At 46.7% G+C, this 17,358-nt stretch overlaps 1 protein-coding gene across 1 annotated transcript in view; it reads left to right on the top strand.

Annotated features, from left to right (window-relative positions):
* Window positions 1-17,358, top strand: part of LOC124006611 (netrin receptor UNC5D-like) — an 86,942-nt gene that overhangs the window by 64,166 nt on the left and 5,418 nt on the right. The window contains exons 5-8 of the mRNA XM_046316664.1: window positions 4,621-4,795; window positions 8,526-8,693; window positions 11,921-12,085; window positions 13,397-13,429. Of these exons, the coding sequence (XP_046172620.1) occupies window positions 4,621-4,795; window positions 8,526-8,693; window positions 11,921-12,085; window positions 13,397-13,429 (541 nt within the window). The remainder of the gene's footprint in view (window positions 1-4,620; window positions 4,796-8,525; window positions 8,694-11,920; window positions 12,086-13,396; window positions 13,430-17,358) is intronic.

The raw sequence follows: 17,358 nt of genomic DNA, 5'->3' as shown, positions 1-17,358 counted from the left end.
GTAGAGCTTGATGTAGTAGTTGTGCGCTATTGGACCAAATACTAAACTTTTCACGACTTTAATACACTATAAGTGAATTAGTCCAAATACTTATAACTTCTAAATCGGATACCGTATGTGTGGAAATATCCTCAAATTAAAGGTGACATTCTGTACTGTTGTGTCATATGAAGAGGGAAGTGTATAAACACCTGGCTGTTTTGTTGAAAGTGAAAATCAAGAACCTAGAGCTACAATGGGGTTCCTATCCGAGCCAAGATGGTTCCGTTGTACACCTGGTTTATTGATAGATCTGGCAGAAAATAAAATATTTCTGTCATGTTTAATTGTGTTGCAAATGTAACGCAATAGGAAGTAAAGAATCATCTCTGGTAAATGATGAAAGTAGCATAATGAAAACACAATTACAGTATCAGCCACAATGAAAGGCCCATATTAACTGTCAAGAAGATGATCACACAGATTACTCAAGGCAATAAAGGAAAAAACTTTGAAGATGTGGAGAGGAAAAAAATACTTTTCAATAACTTTGGGAGGAACATTTTTTACTTCACAATCATTAGGCATCGTATTAACCAACCAATCTTCCACCCCCAAATTGTAATTAATCATTAAGTCGGCTGATCCAAAGTAATTTAAAGTGCTTAAAATGTCATTATTCACTGATAAACATAACATTTCCAAATGACGGCGAGATAAGACAAGGACACACCGAAGGTTTAGTGCACAGCCTCCACCGCCCCCCACCACAGCCTCCACCACAGCCTCCACCGCCCCCACCACAGCCTCAACCGCCCCCACCACAGCCTCCACCCCCCACCACAGCCTCCACCACAGCCTCCACCACAGCCTCCACCGCCCCCACCACAGCCTCCCCCGCCCCCCCACCACAGCCTCCACCGCCCCCACCACAGCCTCCACCGCCCCCACCACAGCCTCCACCGCCCCACCACAGCCTCCACCGCCCCCACCACTGCCTCCACCGCCCCCACCACAGCCTCCACAGCCTCCACCGCCCCCACCACAGCCTCCACCGCCCCCACCACAGCCTCCCCCGCCCCCACCACAGCCTCCCCCGCCCCCACCACAGCCTCCCCGCCCCCACCACAGCCTCCCCCACCCCCACCACAGCCTCCACCGCCCCCACCACAGCCTCCACCGCCCCCACCACAGCCTCCACCGCCCCCACCACAGCCTCCACCACAGCCTCCACCACAGCCTCCACCGCCTCCACCGCCCCCACCACAGCCTCCACCGCCCCCACCACAGCCTCCACCGCCCCCACCACAGCCTCCACCGCCCCCACCACAGCCTCCACCGCCCCCACCACAGCCTCCACCGCCCCCACCACAGCCTCCCCCGCCCCCACCACAGCCCCCACCACAGCCTCCACCCCCTACCACAGCCCCACCGCCCCCACCACAGCCTCCACCGCCCCCACCACAGCCTCCACCGCCCCCACCACAGCCTCCACCGCCCCCACCACAGCCTCCCCGCCCCACCACAGCCTCCCCGCCCCCACCACAGCCTCCCCCGCCCCCACCACAGCCTCCACCGCCCCCACCACAGCCTCCACCGCCCCCACCACAGCCTCCCCCGCCCCCACCACAGCCTCCACCGCCCCCACCACAGCCTCCACCGCCCCCACCACAGCCTCCACCGCCCCCACCACAGCCTCCACCGCCCCCACCACAGCCTCCACCGCCCCCACCACAGCCTCCACCGCCCCCACCACAGCGTAATGTCACTGTCACATTCGGAAAGCTCATTTGTTTAATGTGATTTCTCCAAAAGTCACCGGAGCGTCGATGGGGAAAAGGCTGGACATGATTGAGGGAGGAGGGGATGGAGAGGAAGGAGTGATGGAGGAGGCGTAAGGGGCTTGTTAATGAAACTCATAGTTAATTGAGTTGGATGGAAGGAAACGGGCAAATGCCGCAATGTTTGGTAATTGCCTTGTTGTCGCTTTCACTTCCACTGTTAATGAATGTAAATGTGGCGGCCGGTTACTTTTTTTGTTTCGGAGTGATTAGTTATTAAACCTGATTTTTATGTATGTGCTGAGTGGAATGACCTGATTGGCGCTTAGCTTTGTTGTTGAGTCAAGGTTGGGAAGTAGTAGCTCTGGCTCCTTTGGCTAATTCTCTGCAAATGAGGGGCGCGGGGCGCTGCCACGGATGTCAACTTTTTCATCTCTGCAATTTCGAGCAGCTTCAAACCGTCACAATAAATATCAATGCCTCCATACCGCTCCCACCGTGGCGTGCCAGTCTCCCCTCCCCCTGCTGGCTCGCTCCTGTCATGACACCAGTAGATATGGCACAACCCTGTACCATGACACACTTGAGGACAGTCTGACCAGTCAAACGAAATGGGCTATCAAGACAGACTGCCACACTGTCAGTATCAGTCTGTCCAGACGGAACAGACACAGGAGTAACAGATGGTTGTGGGAGACCGAGGCCATGAAAAGCCCTGTGCTTCTCATTTGTGGAATAAGTTAATTAGGCAACTTTTAATTAATGTATAAAGCGTTTCCATTACATATGTGTGTTCTATTTTGTTTGCGCCTTCAGCTTAAGACATGTGCTTCACCAATTAAAATGTTTTGTTACGGTTTAAGAGCAAATCAACTTGGGGAGACGGCATCAGACACTTATCAACACACACACACACACACACATACACACAAACCTTCATTATGTGCAATCACTCAATCACACACTTCATATACACACACACATAGTGCTTCTAATTGGAACAAATGTGGCAAATGACTGTAAACAAATCCATGTCCCACCCTCCCTGAGCTTTATGTCCCTACGTCCTTATCACAGTCCCTACGTCCTACGTCCTTATCACAGTCCATACGTCCTTATCACAGTCCCTACGTCCTTATCACAGTCCCTCCTTATCACAGTCCCTACGTCCTCATCACAGTCCCTACGTCCTTATCACAGTCCCTACGTCCTTATCACAGTCCCTACGTCCTTATCACAGTCCCTACGTCCCATCCGTCCTTATCACAGTCCCTACCCTTATCCCTCCACCCTCCCAACCAACCCCAACAGCCAGACTCCTTATCACAGTCCCTACGGTCCATCCGACTGCCACCACAGAATGCAAATCCCTACGTCCTTATCACAGTCCCTACGTCCTTATCACAGTCCCTACGTCCTTATCACAGTCCCTACGTCCTTATCACAGTCCCTACGTCCTTATCACAGTCCCTACGTCCTTATCACACATCCGTCCTTATCACAGTCCCTACATCCTTATCACAGTCCCTACGTCCTTATCACACACATCACAGTCACATCACACACACACACCACACACAGACTCCGGGACACACAATGCAAATCACACACACACACACACACACAGACAGAGAGAGAGATATTAAACAATAAAGCAGAAACATTAGAGAGATGGAGAGAGTGGGGAAGAGGAAGTCTGGATGAGCAACAACACAAAGGTCATCATTAGACAGTGAGAAATAATAAATGACTAGTAAAGACAAATGGTGTGATGGTGAAAATAAGTAGAATAACCCTGTTTTATGTGTGAATAAATACATCCACAATTGGGTGGGGGGGGGATCATAAACAATATGGCTTCCTTTTTTGGTTTGGCAGGTTCTTAGTGCTGACCCCCTCTGTTCAGTACATGTCGTTGGTAGCAGTGCTGGAGAAAGTAGTTGGAAGGGCAACGTGGGGGTTGATTAGTCATTAAAGGCCAGGAACGATTGTGTGGAGAGAAAGGAAGAGAAGGGCCACCAGCTTAGTTTCTCTTGGCGCTCTGGAGCAGAACTGTGAAAAGAGTGAAATTAAAAGCACATGATGAAAGACTTCTCTGGCCATCAAAGGGAGAGAAAAAAGCCACTTGTGACATGACTGGTGATTTATGGATTTCTCTGCTCGCATTTGTCTATTGGGGGCATTACCAAAGAGCAAAGCAATCTCTGAGGTTGTCTGTTATTGGTGGTTCTGGTATTCTACTGGCAAATGGACACACACACCAACAGGGCTCCCAGTGGGGTGGGGAGAATTGTTTTTGTCGTCAAACACACAGTCATAAATCAAGCTTTGCTCCCAAATGCCCTGGCTAGTCGCTCTCATTGAGCACCTCCACCCAAAGGCACATTCATTTCAATTTACTGGGCCAGCCATGCGATCTAGGGAAGCATCAGAGGAGCGTTAGTTTAGTTTGTAATTCCTAATTACTTTCGCTCGCAACATGGCTTCTGAATTGCTAATGGTTGGAGTGTGTGACCCTGCTGAGAGCATTGCTTTGATTGGTTGAGGGGGGGCTGGGAATCCCTCTGATTGGTTGAAGGGAGGCTGGGAGTTGCTTACATAGGCTGATTCTAATAGTGAGGGTTGGAACGCCTACTTCGGGCCAGTGAATTATATGTATGTAGTGATCGATAGAGCATTAACATTAAATTCAGGGTGAGTCATTAGGAAATATTTAGTTTACAATGTTACTCCAAACCTGTGCAAGAATGATTTCAAATGTACCTTTTTAGCAGCCTCACTCCCATTCTTCATTCTGATTGGTGGATTTCTGATTTTGACCAATGGCAGCCTCACTCCTTATTAATCTCTGTTGTTCTAGGTGGAGTGGTTGAAGAATGAGGAGCCGGTGGGCTCAGATGGGAATATCGACACGCGGGCAGACCACAACCTGATCATCCAGAAGGCGCGTTTGTCTGACTCGGGAAACTACACATGTCTGGCCAGCAACATCGTGGCCAAGAGACGCAGCCTCACCGCCACTGTGGTCGTATTTGGTAAGACAACTGGATTGTGTTCATTAGGACACACCGTAGCAAAATATTTCAAAATATTGTGCAATTAGCATTTCTTATTGGACAACTTCAGGTAGCTTTATTCTATTTCGTACCTAATGAATATTTCGATTACTTTGAGCATTTGATTGAGTCAGTCTTGAGAGACAGACAGCATTTTCACTTTTGGGACGATTCTTTTTTTGAATTTTCCCCCCTTTTCTCCCCAATTGTTTTTAGTAGCTACTGTCTTGTCTCATCGCTACAACTCCTGTACGGGCTCGGGAGAGACGAAGGTTGAAAGTCATGCGTCCTCCGATACACAACCCAACCAAGCCGCACTGCTTCTTAACACAGCGCGCATCCAACCCGGAAGCCAGCCGCACCAATGTTTCGGGAAGAAACACCGTGCACCTGGCAACCTTGGTTAAGCGCGCACTGCGCCCGGCCCGCCACAGGAGTCGCTGGTGCGCGATGAGACGGGGACATCCCTACCGGCCAATCCCTCCCTAACCCGGATGACGCTAGGCCAATTGTGCGTCGCGGCCGGTTACGACAGAGCCTGAGCGCGAACCCAGAGTCTCTGATGGCACAGCTGGCACTGCAGTACAGCGCCCTTAACCACTGCGCCACCCGGGAGGCCCCTTTTGGGACTATTCTAATTAGTTCCCATTGCACAAAGGCAAGCTCAATCAAGAGCAGCTTGATTTTGAGGGGTGCTCAATTGTTTCACTAAGTCACAGTGTGGTCAGACACAAAGTACAACAAATAAACCATACAGAGTTGTCCTATTTTGACACACAATTCATGGATATTTATGTGAGAATTTTCCTTTCAAACAACATCCCTTTTATTCTCTCTCGTATTTTCCACTCAGCCTTTTGTATTTTTCCGTCATTCGCCGTAGCCTGTCACATCACATCTATTTCTCTTCTGTCTTTTAATGTACCTGCATGGGTACGTTCCACATGCCTTTTCACATTGTTAGCATCTCCTTTCTCTTGACATGTATCTGAAGAAGATGCTTTCTGGCCTTCTGTCAATTCATTTACTCCAATCAGTCTCTCATAGGCAGCAGACAGCAGTAGGTGTTAATAGCAGTCAGAAGCTGACATGTCTCAGTGTTATGTTCCATCCCGTGACGGGAATGTGATGAGCAACTTCCTGGTTGAGCTTAAACACGACGAGATCTTTCAAGACATCGGGAAGGCTTTGACATGAGCTGTCAAAACTCCACAGCTGCGTGCCTGCTAGCTACCTGGAGGCTCGGATTCTCTGTTGCTTGTGCTTTCGCAGGCTCGTACTGTAGGAAGGAAGGAAAGAGTGATAGGAACCGAATAGCACCTATCAATAACTCCACAGGACTGTGTGAACAGAAAGACAACGATCAAATCGGATTAATTAAACCTCGTGAAACATCTCTGAGTATTATATTTTTTTCCCACTTTGCAAGTTCAAAACCTCCTCCTCTGTGTCAATGAGACCAAATCACCACACCGACAGTCATGAAGACAGCTGGAAATCCAGCTACTGTTTTTGTCTATACACAGAACTTGTTGAGGCCTATCAGTCATCTGTGTAGCTAAACTACTTGGCCAAAAGGTTGTCAAACATCTCATTCCAAAATCATGGGCATTAATATGGAGTTGGTCTGCCCTTTGCTGCTAGAACAGCCTCCACTCTTCTTGGAAGGCTTTCCTCTAGATGTTGGAACATTGCTGCTATAACAGCCTCCAGTCTTCTGGGAAGGCTTTCCAGTAGATGTTGGAACATTGCTGCGGGGACTTGCTTCCTTTCAGCCACAAGAACATTAATGAGGTCAGGCACTGATGTAGGACGATTAGGCCTGGCTCGCAGTCTGTGTTCCAATTCATCCCAACGGTGTTTGATGGGGTTGAGGTCAGGGCTCTGTGTAGGCCAGTCAAGTTCTTCCACGCCGATCTCGACAAACCATTTCTGCATGGACCATGTCGAAACAAGAAAGGGCCTCCCCCAAGTCAAGAAACCTCTAAAATGTCATTGTATGCTGTAGCATTAACATTTATCTTCACTTAAACTAAGGGGCCCGAAACATGAACAACGGCCCTAGACTATTATTCCTCCTACACCAAACTATACAGTTGGCATTATGCATTGGGGCAGGTAGCATTCTCCTGGCATCCGCCAAACCCAGATTCTTCCGTCGGACTGCCAGATGGTGAAGCGTGATTCATCACTCCAGAGAACATGTTTTCATTGCTCCAGAGTCCAATGGCGGCGAGCTTTACACCACTCCAGCGACGCTTGGCATTGTGCATGGTGATCTTAGGCTTGTGTGCGGCTGCTCAGCCATGGAACCCCATTTCATGAAGCTCCAGACAAACAGTTCTTGGGCTGACGTTGCTTCCAGAGGCCGTTTGGAACTCGGTAGTGAGTGTTGCAACCGAGGACAGACAATTTTTACATGCTTCAGCACTCGGTGGTCCCGTTCTGCAAGTTTGTGTGGCCTACCACTTTACTGCTGAGCCGTTGTTGCTCCTAGACATTTTCACTTCACAATAGCAGCACTTACAGTTGACCGGGGCAGCTCTAGCAGGGCAAAAATTTGATGAACTGACTTGTTGAAAGGGTGGCTTCCTATGACGGAGCCATGTTGAAAGTCACTGAGCTCTTCAGTAAGGCCATTCTACTGCCAATGTTTGTCTATGGAGATTGCATGGCTGTGTGCTCTTTTTTTATACACCTGTCAGCAATGGGTGTGGCTGAAATAGTCGAATCCACTCATTTTAATTGGTGTCCACATACATTTGTATATATAGTGCCTGACTGCCTGTCATGTTAATGATGAGCCTGGAGGTCCTGCTGGGAGAGAGAGCCTACAGACAGACAGACAGATGTAGTGGAGTAATGTGTTCTCACACTGACATCTGTTTCCTGTCTGACGATGAATGATGATCAATGGACTCATAATCAGTCAATCACTCAGCTGCTTTTGAGCCTAGCACATCAGAGAGAGCGAGAGAGAGAGAGAGAGCTCTCTGACATGCCTTTGGTTTCTTGGCCTGTCACACTCCAGTGTTTTAGGCAGTTAGCCTGTGTGTGTGGAGGTTTTTTACTCTTCCCTCCCAATACTCTGCTGTCATGTTACATTGTACAGGCTTCTCTCCTTTTCCCCCTCTTTTTCTCTCCCTGTTCTTCTCTCTCTCCTTCTATCCTTCTCCTTCGACCTCCTTCCCATCTCCTTTGCCTATTTTCCATCTCTCCCTCTACTTCCTCCCTCCGTCTACACCTTTGTCCATCTCTCCCTCTGCTTCCTCCCTCCGTCTACACCTTTGTCCATCTCTCCCTCTACTTCCTCCCTCCGTCTACACCTTTGTCCATCTCTTCCTCTGCTTCCTCCCTCCGTCTACACCTTTGTCCATCTCTCCCTCTACTTCCTCCCTCCGTCTACACCTTTGTCCATCTCTCCCTCTACTTCCTCCCTCCGTCTACACCTTTGTCCATCTCTCCCTCTACTTCCTCCCTCCGTCTACACCTTTGTCCATCTCTCCCTCTACTTCCTCCCTCCGTCTACACCTTTGTCCATCTCTCCCTCTACTTCCTCCCTCCGTCTACACCTTTGTCCATCTCTCCCTCTACTTCCTCCCTCCGTCTACACCTTTGTCCATCTCTCCCTCTACTTCCTCCCTCCGTCTACACCTTTGTCCATCTCTCCCTCTACTTCCTCCCTCCGTCTACACCTTTGTCTCTCCAGTGAACGGAGGGTGGTCATTGTGGACAGACTGGTCCGCCTGTAACGTGCGCTGTGGGCGAGGGGTCCAGAAACGCTCCCGTACCTGCACCAACCCCGCCCCTCTCAACGGGGGCACCTTCTGTGAGGGCATGTCTGTCCAGAAGAGTACCTGTAATGCCCTCTGCCCAGGTCTGTTTGTCTGTCTGTCTGTTCTCATTCTATCCAACTGTCTTGACTGTCTGGGAGGGGGGATATGTTTGTTGTAAGGTTGCATTATTTGCCAAAGCAATCTGTATTATGACAGCACTCCTCTCCAAGGAGGAGGTGGGCTCCCCTGCTGCTGTTAGGATCATTTCCCCCCTAACCGCTTTCATAAACCGCTTTCATCGTCTGACCCCATTTCTCCAGAGAGAGAGAGAGAGAGAGAAAATATATACACTGAGTGTACAAAACATTAGGAACATGTTCCTAATATTGAGTTGCACCACCTTTTGCCCTCAGAACTGCCTCAATTAGTCTGGGCTTGGACTCTACAAGGTGTCGAAAGCGTTTCACAGGGATGCTGGCCCATGTTGACTCCAATGCTTTCCACAGTTGTGTCAAGCTGGCTGGTGGTGGCCCATTTTTGATACACACGGGAAACATTTGAGCGTGAAAAACCCAGCAGCGTTGCAGTTCTTGACACACTCAAACCGGTGCGCCTGGCACCTACTACCATAACACGTTCAAAGGCACCTAAATCTTCTGTCCTGCCCATTCACCCTCTGTGGCACACACACAATCCATGTCACAATGCTTAAAGATCCTTCTTCGACCTGTCTCCTTCCCTGCATCTACACCGATTTGAAGTGGATTCAACAAGTGACATCAATAAGGTACCACAGCTTTCACCTGGATTCACCTGGTTAGTCTATGTCATGGAAAGGGCAGGTGTCCTAAATGTGTTGTGCACTCAGTGTATTCCTGCTACACACACATCACAACTGCTACTACTAGACTATTATTTTGATTGCTAAATACTGTAGAATTTAAACTCCTGCCCTCACACACTACACACACATCACAACTGATTAGAAGAGTGTGAACATGGATAAAGAATATCATGCGGTATGAGAGGAAAGAACCAGAAAAAGACTCCAGCCACCCAAGCCATAGACTATTCTCTCTGCTTCCGCACGGCCAACGGTACCGGAGCAACAAGTCTGACACCAACAGGCTTCTGAACAGCTTCTATCCCCAAGACATAAGACTGCAAATTGCTAACAAACAAATGTCTAAACGGCCTATCTGCATTGACCCTGATATATACACCACCGTTCAAAGGTCACTTACAAATGTCCTAAGAAAAGCAAAAGTTTTGTCCATTAAAATAACATCAAATTGATCCGAAATACAGTGTAGACATTTTGTAAATGACTATTGTAGCTGGAAACGGCTGAATTTTAGTGGAATATCTACATTGGTGTACAGAGGCCCATTATCAGCAACCATCACTGCTGTGTTCCACTGGCACGTTGTGTTAGCTAAGCCAAGATTATCATTTTAAAAGGCTAATTGATCATTAGAAAACCCTTTTGCAATTATGTTAGCACAGCTGAAAACTGTTGTTCTGATTAAAGAAGCAGTGAAACTGGCCTTTAGACTAGTTGAGTATCTGGAGCATCAGCATTTGTGGGTTCGATTACAGGCTCAAAATGGCCAGAAACAAAGAACTTTCTTCTGAACCTCGTCAGTCTATTCTTGTTCTGAGAAATTAAGACTATTCCATGCAAATTTTCCAAGCTTTTAAAGGCACAGTCAATTTAGTGTAGGTAAACTTCTGACCCACTGGAATACAGTGAATTATAAGTGAAATAATCTGTCTGAAAACAATTGTTGGAAAAATTACTTGCGTCATGCACAAAGTAGATGTCCGAACCGACTTGCCAAAACTAGAGTTTGTTAGCAAGAAATTTGTTTAGTGGTTGAAAAACGAGTTTTAATGACTCCAACCTAAGTGTATGTAAACCTCCGACTTCAACTGTATCTGTTTGATGCCTAATCACCATATAGCTAGACATATTTACCCCTACCCTTCCAGTATCCCTGTACAATGTACATTTAAATATGTAAATATGGTATTGGCTCTGACCCTGTGTATAGCTTACTTACTTTCTCGTGTTCTTCTTATTTCTATTTCTCGTGTGTTTTTGTTCTACTTGAATGTATTGTACTGCTGACATTGAGTACTGCATTGTTGGGAAAGAGCTTGCGAGAAAGGCTCGTGCATGTTGACAATAGAACTTGAAAAGAAAAAGGATAGAAAAAGGGAAGCAGAGAGACAGAGGAGACAGAGAAAAGGGAGACAGAGAAAAGGGACTTGAGTGCAGGATAGTTAACAACAGAAGGGTTTAGAATAGCCCTTACAGAGCAAGAAAGAAAGACAGAGCAAGAGAGAGGGAGTGGTGCTCGTTATCAGAGCATCTGTCCAATCAGCGCTGTCCAAGTGTTCCTCTACATGCGGTGAAAGGTTTCAGACCACCGTACCAATCACCAGGGAAACGTGTTGGAGAAAAGGGAAAAAGTTATCTGGCGAGGGCAGCACTCTCCCGCCAACACAATCTCCATTCATCTCAACCACTCTTCAACCACTCTTCTCTCTCTCCTCCTCCCTCTCATTCTCTCCCTCTCTTATTCTCTCTCTCTCTCTCTTTCTGTCTCTTTCCTCTCTTTCTCTTCCATAAGCCTCTCTCTTTTTCTCTTTTTTTTCTCTCTCTCGTTCTCTCTCTTCCCCTTTTTTCTCTCAACTCTCTCTCTCTTCCACAAGACTTTCTCCCCCTGTGAGTCCCAGCCAGTCTGCAAACACAGCATTTGCATTTAGATTAGCGAGGCAAAGGGAAACCTTGAAAACCTATGGAATTGGTAAGGTGGCAAAGGAGACTTGATGGAACAAGACAAAAAAAGAAAACTGTCTTTTGTGGCTTGAGCACCAGGATAGGCCATAACATGCTATTATTTCTAATGCCGGCCCTGGAGAGAAAGAAGAGGGGGTTTTGTTTGGTGGGCTATAGGGCTGGTCCATTGTATGTTGTCTATCGGTAAGTTCCATATGGGGGTGCAATTATGTTCCCCTCAGCTGTTTGCTAACTCTAAGAATGTATGATATGTGTTGGGTTTAAGGCTCTGTGTGTTTCTCTCTCTCTCTGTGTGTTTGTGCGCGTGTGTGTGTGTGTGTGTGTGTGTGTGTGTGTGTGTGTGTGTGTGTGTGTGTGTGTGTGTGTGTGTGTGTGTGTGTGTGTGTGTGTGTGTGTGTGTGTGTGTGTGTGTGTGTGTGTGTGTGTGTGTGTGTGTGTGTGTGTGTGTGTGTGTGTGTGTGTGTGTGTGTACATGCCTGTATTAAGCCTATATGTTTTTTTTAACCCTACCTTCTCTCTCAGTGGACGGTGGCTGGGGAGAGTGGACAGATTGGACGGTGTGCAGTGCGGAGTGTGCGACGCAGCGCAGCAGACAATGTACAGCCCCGGAGCCTAAACATGGAGGCAGGCTGTGCGACGGGGCCGCCCTGGGGACAGATAACTGCACCGGGGGCCTCTGCACTCAGAGTGAGTAACGTCACATGCAGCTTCACCTGGTAGTTATTGTCATCATTCAAATCTTCATTATAATCTTCACCATCATCGTCTTTGTGATCGGCAGAATGTTCCTCTTAGGGATCATCATCATTATCGTCATCGTCATCGTCAATGCCACACTTATTTTGTTGAGAATTAAAACATTGCCAAAGACAAAGTAGTCTTCTATTGGCTGGCTCGTTTCCAATTGCAACACCAGCAGTGCTGTGGACAAATCCATCCTTAGTTCCTTAGTGCTGCCATAAGCAGTGACCCACATACAGTGGTTTGGCAGCATGGGATGAAAGCAGAATTTCAATTATATTGTGACATTCGAGGGCTTTTTTTTCAGGGGACTTAGTATTTATATTTTGTATTTAAAAAAAAAAAAAGTAAAACGTTTTATGGGCCTAAGTTAAGACGTGTATTTTAACAGTAAGAAGGTCTTACCTTTTATTGTGGCATGAACACAACCAGTCATGTTGATTGTCGTCTGATTGTCACTTCAAAAGGTAGGCTACCTGCGCACGTTCATTATACAGTCCACTCCCAAATAATTCCAGCATCCAAACAGTGCACATTAGTTATAAAACACCAAACAGTGTAATGACATTGAGGGATGTTCATTAGGCTCCATTAGCCTGAATTAATGTATGGGTTTGGGCTGACAAATTGACCTTTTTTGTCAAAAGAAAAGTGAGAACACCTGAAAACGGGCTGAAATATTGAGAAAATAAATGAAAAACAAATGAGAAAATAGGAGAATGATTGATTAACTTAGAGCCCCACTCCCCCCCTCCCCCAAAGTTAGACTTTTGTTACATATAGGGGAGCTTGTGTCTCATGAGTTCATGCCCACCCTCCCGTAATCCACACACTGGATGGAAGTCCATACTTATTTCTTAATTCTCCTGCTGCCCATATTTTCTCAAGTCCTTTTTTAACCCTCCATACATTCTCGTCCTCCCTGAGGGAGACGATCAGCCTGATGTTCGTCACGCCAATATCCACACACACTCACACATCCCCGGGTGATGGAAAATCCTCTCACCCGAGGCGATCTCACTACCTACCGTAAAAACACACACATTGTGATCATGATCACATTTGGGCACGTACACACGCGCGCGCACACACATACTCTCCCCGTGTCATAAAGAGTATTATCACTGGGCCAATCTCACTACCACGACAAACACACACACACACACACACACATTGTGTACATGCGCACACTTAAGGTGCTCATTGTATTCCATCCAAGTAGAAGTGAAGTGACACGGTTCCTCTGTGTCTTTGCAGATCGAAAGCTGCTACACGACGCCAAGCCACAGGGTGAGTTCTCCTCAACCACCATCCTGCTTTAGAGCACAATGAAACCGCTATGGCTACTCTGCTGTAACAGCCACCTCTCACAGACACAACTCTCCAACCCAGGGCTCCAACATCATGATCCAGATCCATTATTCCCACAAGCACGATCATGTCAACCAATATTGAGCATTATCTTTCCACCAGCATCATTATCCTATCGTTATTAACGACGCCGTCAATGTAGTTTCCTCAATTAAAATGGGTCTACTTACCACTATGTTCAGCCAACTGCACAAAGTTTCTACCGGTAGCTTGTAAACATTACCAGCTAACAAACAGTGCATCCTCAAACGCGCCCTTCTGCTGCTTGACAGGCAGAGCCCACAAAGGATGGGAAATAACCTAAACCATAGTTGTCAGGTATAGTTCATTTGATTTTATATCACTCAAATGTCCAGTTAATGGTGGCCAATATTGAGCGATATTGTCAGGCTACCCTCACGTATCTGAAGTGACATGATCAATTGATGCAGTTACTGCTGTATAACTCTGATGATAGAGTGACTGTAAATGTGCGCAATTGTCTTGCATGGAATAATCGGAACTGTGTATTTCTGATTTATGCTTTTCGAGAGGTGATGATATTACAACCAAATATGATTATTATTTTTAATTATCTATAAAAAAATAAAAATAAATGACCCCTTTTTCTCCCCAATTTCGTGGTATCCAATTACGTTGGACGTACCGAGTACGGACTCGGGAGAGGCGAAGGTCGAGAGACCTGCGCTTCCTCCGAAACACAACCCGGCCAAGGCACACTGCTTCTTGACACAGTGCCCACCCAACCCGGAAACCAGCCGCACCAATCTGTCGGAGGAAACACCGTACACCTGGCGACCGTGTCAGCATCCACTGTGCCCGCCACACGAGTCGCTAGTGCGCGATGGGACAAGGACATCCCTGCCGGCCAAACCCTCCCCTAACACGGACGACGCTGGGCCAATTGTGCGCCCCGCCCCACGGGTCTCCCGGTCACGGACGGCTGTGGCAGAGCCTGGACCCACAATCTCTATTGGCACAGCTAGCACTGCGAGGCAGGGCCTTTGAGAGGTCTACAATCAAATAGTTAACATTTATTAAACAGTCCTTTGAAGATGGCATGCAGTTGTGAATGGTTTTAGCAGAGCTAGGATCTCCTTGTCCCCCAGCAGGCAAACCGAACGCTCTGCACCTTATTGTGTCTTTTTATTGATAACAACCTATACAAGAAACCTTACTGTCATGATGAACACCATCAAAATAATGATCTTAAATCATAAAATGCTATTTTAATGCCAATTACTTGTGACACTACAACTGTCACAGTTTTAGTTTTGTTTTCTTCTTCGTGGGAGTGAGGGAAAAAGACACAGCCAGTCTGCCAAAACTTAGCGAGCCCCCAATTAACCTGCCACTTTTAGCTGCTAATGCCTCTTTTGCATATTTTGGCAAATGCTCCTTTTCTTGGAGCTTCAGTCTACTTAGTGATTTTCTCAGTTCTGTTCCTGTGCAGATCTCATTATCTTTGGAGAACAAGCTAAGCCAGCAGTGCTTCCCTTTACACACACACAAACTTTAAAAAAAAATCTGTTGTGGTGTACTGGTGAGACCAGATACAGCATAATCATTGCAGATGAGCTAATTTAATGAACTGGTCTTGTCACAATATAGGGTGTTCACCCATAAAATCATTCAAAGGTTTATACAAATCAATAGAGAATTAGGTCAGAAAAACAATAGTTCAAACCCTATGTCTCTAACATACACAGTACCTGTCAAAAATTTGAACATACCTACTCATTCAAGGGTTTTTCTTTATTTTTACTATTTTCTACATTGTGGAATAATAGGGAAGACATCAACACTATGGAATAACACATATGGAATCATGCAGTAACCAAAACATTTTTACAGTGTTGAAATTCTTCAAAGTAGCCACCCTTTGCCTTGATGACAGCTTTGCACACTCTTGGCATTCTCTCAACCAGCTTCATGAGGTAGTCACCTGGAATGCATATGAGCCAATCAGTTGTGTTGTGACAAGGTAGGGGTGGTATACAGCACAGCCCTATTTGGTAAAAGACCAAGTCCATATTATGGCAAGAACAGCTCAGATAAGCAAAGAGAAACGACAGTCCATCATTCCATTAAGAGATGAAGTTCAGTCAATGCGGAACATTTCGAGAACTTTTAAAGTTTCTTCAAGTGCAGTCGCAAAAAACATCAAGTGCTATGATGAAACTGGCCCCTCTCAACGTATATTGATCGCCAATATACTGTAGCCAATCTAAGTCAAAGGAAAGCCGAGGATCTGGAGATGAAAATGGCAGGGGAATATGATTATTTTGGTTGGTCCAACCTGCGGAAACAACTCCACTTCTCCCAACGCCAAATATGAAGAGCTACAACCAAGAGCGGCGAGGTCTAAACTAGCAACGTTCACAGCAAATTAATGTACGTATTTCATCAACACTGTCAAGTACAAGTATATTAAGGTAATTTTGCAGAGAACAATAGAAAGATTAATGCTATATTATTTATAATGACATTGGTGCAAAGAAAATGTTTTGACATAAATGGCATAGATGCCTCTTGAATTGCCCAGTCTTTCTCTATATTCTAGAGCAGTGAGTGAACGCCCTACACAATATCCCAGTAGAGCGCTAAGGGCCTTCCGAGTGATGCCAGAGCGAAACAGCCCTTTGTGATGACAGTCAGGTGCTGGGCTTGATTAGAATCCTAGTAGAGCGCTTAAGGGCCTTCCGAGTGATGCCAGAGCGAAACAGCTCTTTGTGATGACAGTCAGGTGCTGGGCTTGATTAGAATCCTAGTAGAGCGCTTAAGGGCCTTCCGAGTGATGCCAGAGCGAAACAGCTCTTTGAGATGACAGTCAGGTGCTGGGCTTGATTAGAATCCTAGTAGAGCGCTAAGGGCCTTCCGAGTGATGCCAGAGCGAAACAGCTCTTTGTGATGACAGTCAGGTGCTGGGCTTGATTAGAATCCTAGTAGAGCGCTAAGGGCCTTCCGAGTGATGCCAGAGCGAAACAGCTCTTTGTGATGACAGTCAGGTGCTGGGCTTGATTAGAATCCTAGTAGAGCGCTAAGGGCCTTCCGAGTGATGCCAGAGCGAAACAGCCCTTTGAGATGACAGTCAGGTGCTGGGCTTGATTAGAATCCTAGTAGAGCGCTAAGGGCCTTCCGAGTGATGCCAGAGCGAAACAGCCCTTTGAGATGATAGTCAGGTGCTGGGCTTGATTAGAATCCTAGTAGAGCGCTAAGGGCCTTCCGAGTGATGCCAGAGCGAAACAGCCCTTTGTGATGACAGTCAGGTGCTGGGCTTGATTAGAATCCTAGTTGTGTGCATGTGCATACAGTGGGGCAAAAAAAGTATTTAGTCAGCCACCAATTGTGCAAGTTCTCCCACTTAACAAGATGAGAGAAGCCTGTAATTTTTATCATAGGTACACTTCAACTATGACAGACACAATGAGAAAAAAAAATCTGGATTTATTTAATGGGTTCATTTAATGGATTTATTTGCAAATTATGTTGGAAAATAAGTATTTGGTCACCTACAAACAAGCAAGATTTCTGGCTCTCACAGACCTGTAACTTCTTCTTTAAGAGGCTCCTCTGTCCTCCACTCGTTACCTGTATTAATGGCACCTGTTTGAACTTGTTATCAGTATAAAAGACACCTGTCCACAACCTCAAACAGTCACACTCCAAACTCCACTATAGCCAAGACCAAAGAGCTCTCAAAGGACACCAGAAACAAAATTATAGACCTGCACCAGGCTGGGAAGACTGAATCTGCAATAGGTAAGCAGCTTGATTTGAAGAAATCAACTGTGGGAGCAATTATTAAGAAATGGAAGACATACAAGACCACTGATAATCTCCCTCGA

The sequence above is a fragment of the Oncorhynchus gorbuscha genome, linkage group LG20 (genome assembly GCF_021184085.1).
Source record: "Oncorhynchus gorbuscha isolate QuinsamMale2020 ecotype Even-year linkage group LG20, OgorEven_v1.0, whole genome shotgun sequence".
NCBI classification, from domain to species: domain Eukaryota; kingdom Metazoa; phylum Chordata; class Actinopteri; order Salmoniformes; family Salmonidae; genus Oncorhynchus; species Oncorhynchus gorbuscha.
This window is presented reverse-complemented; position numbering and strand designations above follow the sequence as displayed.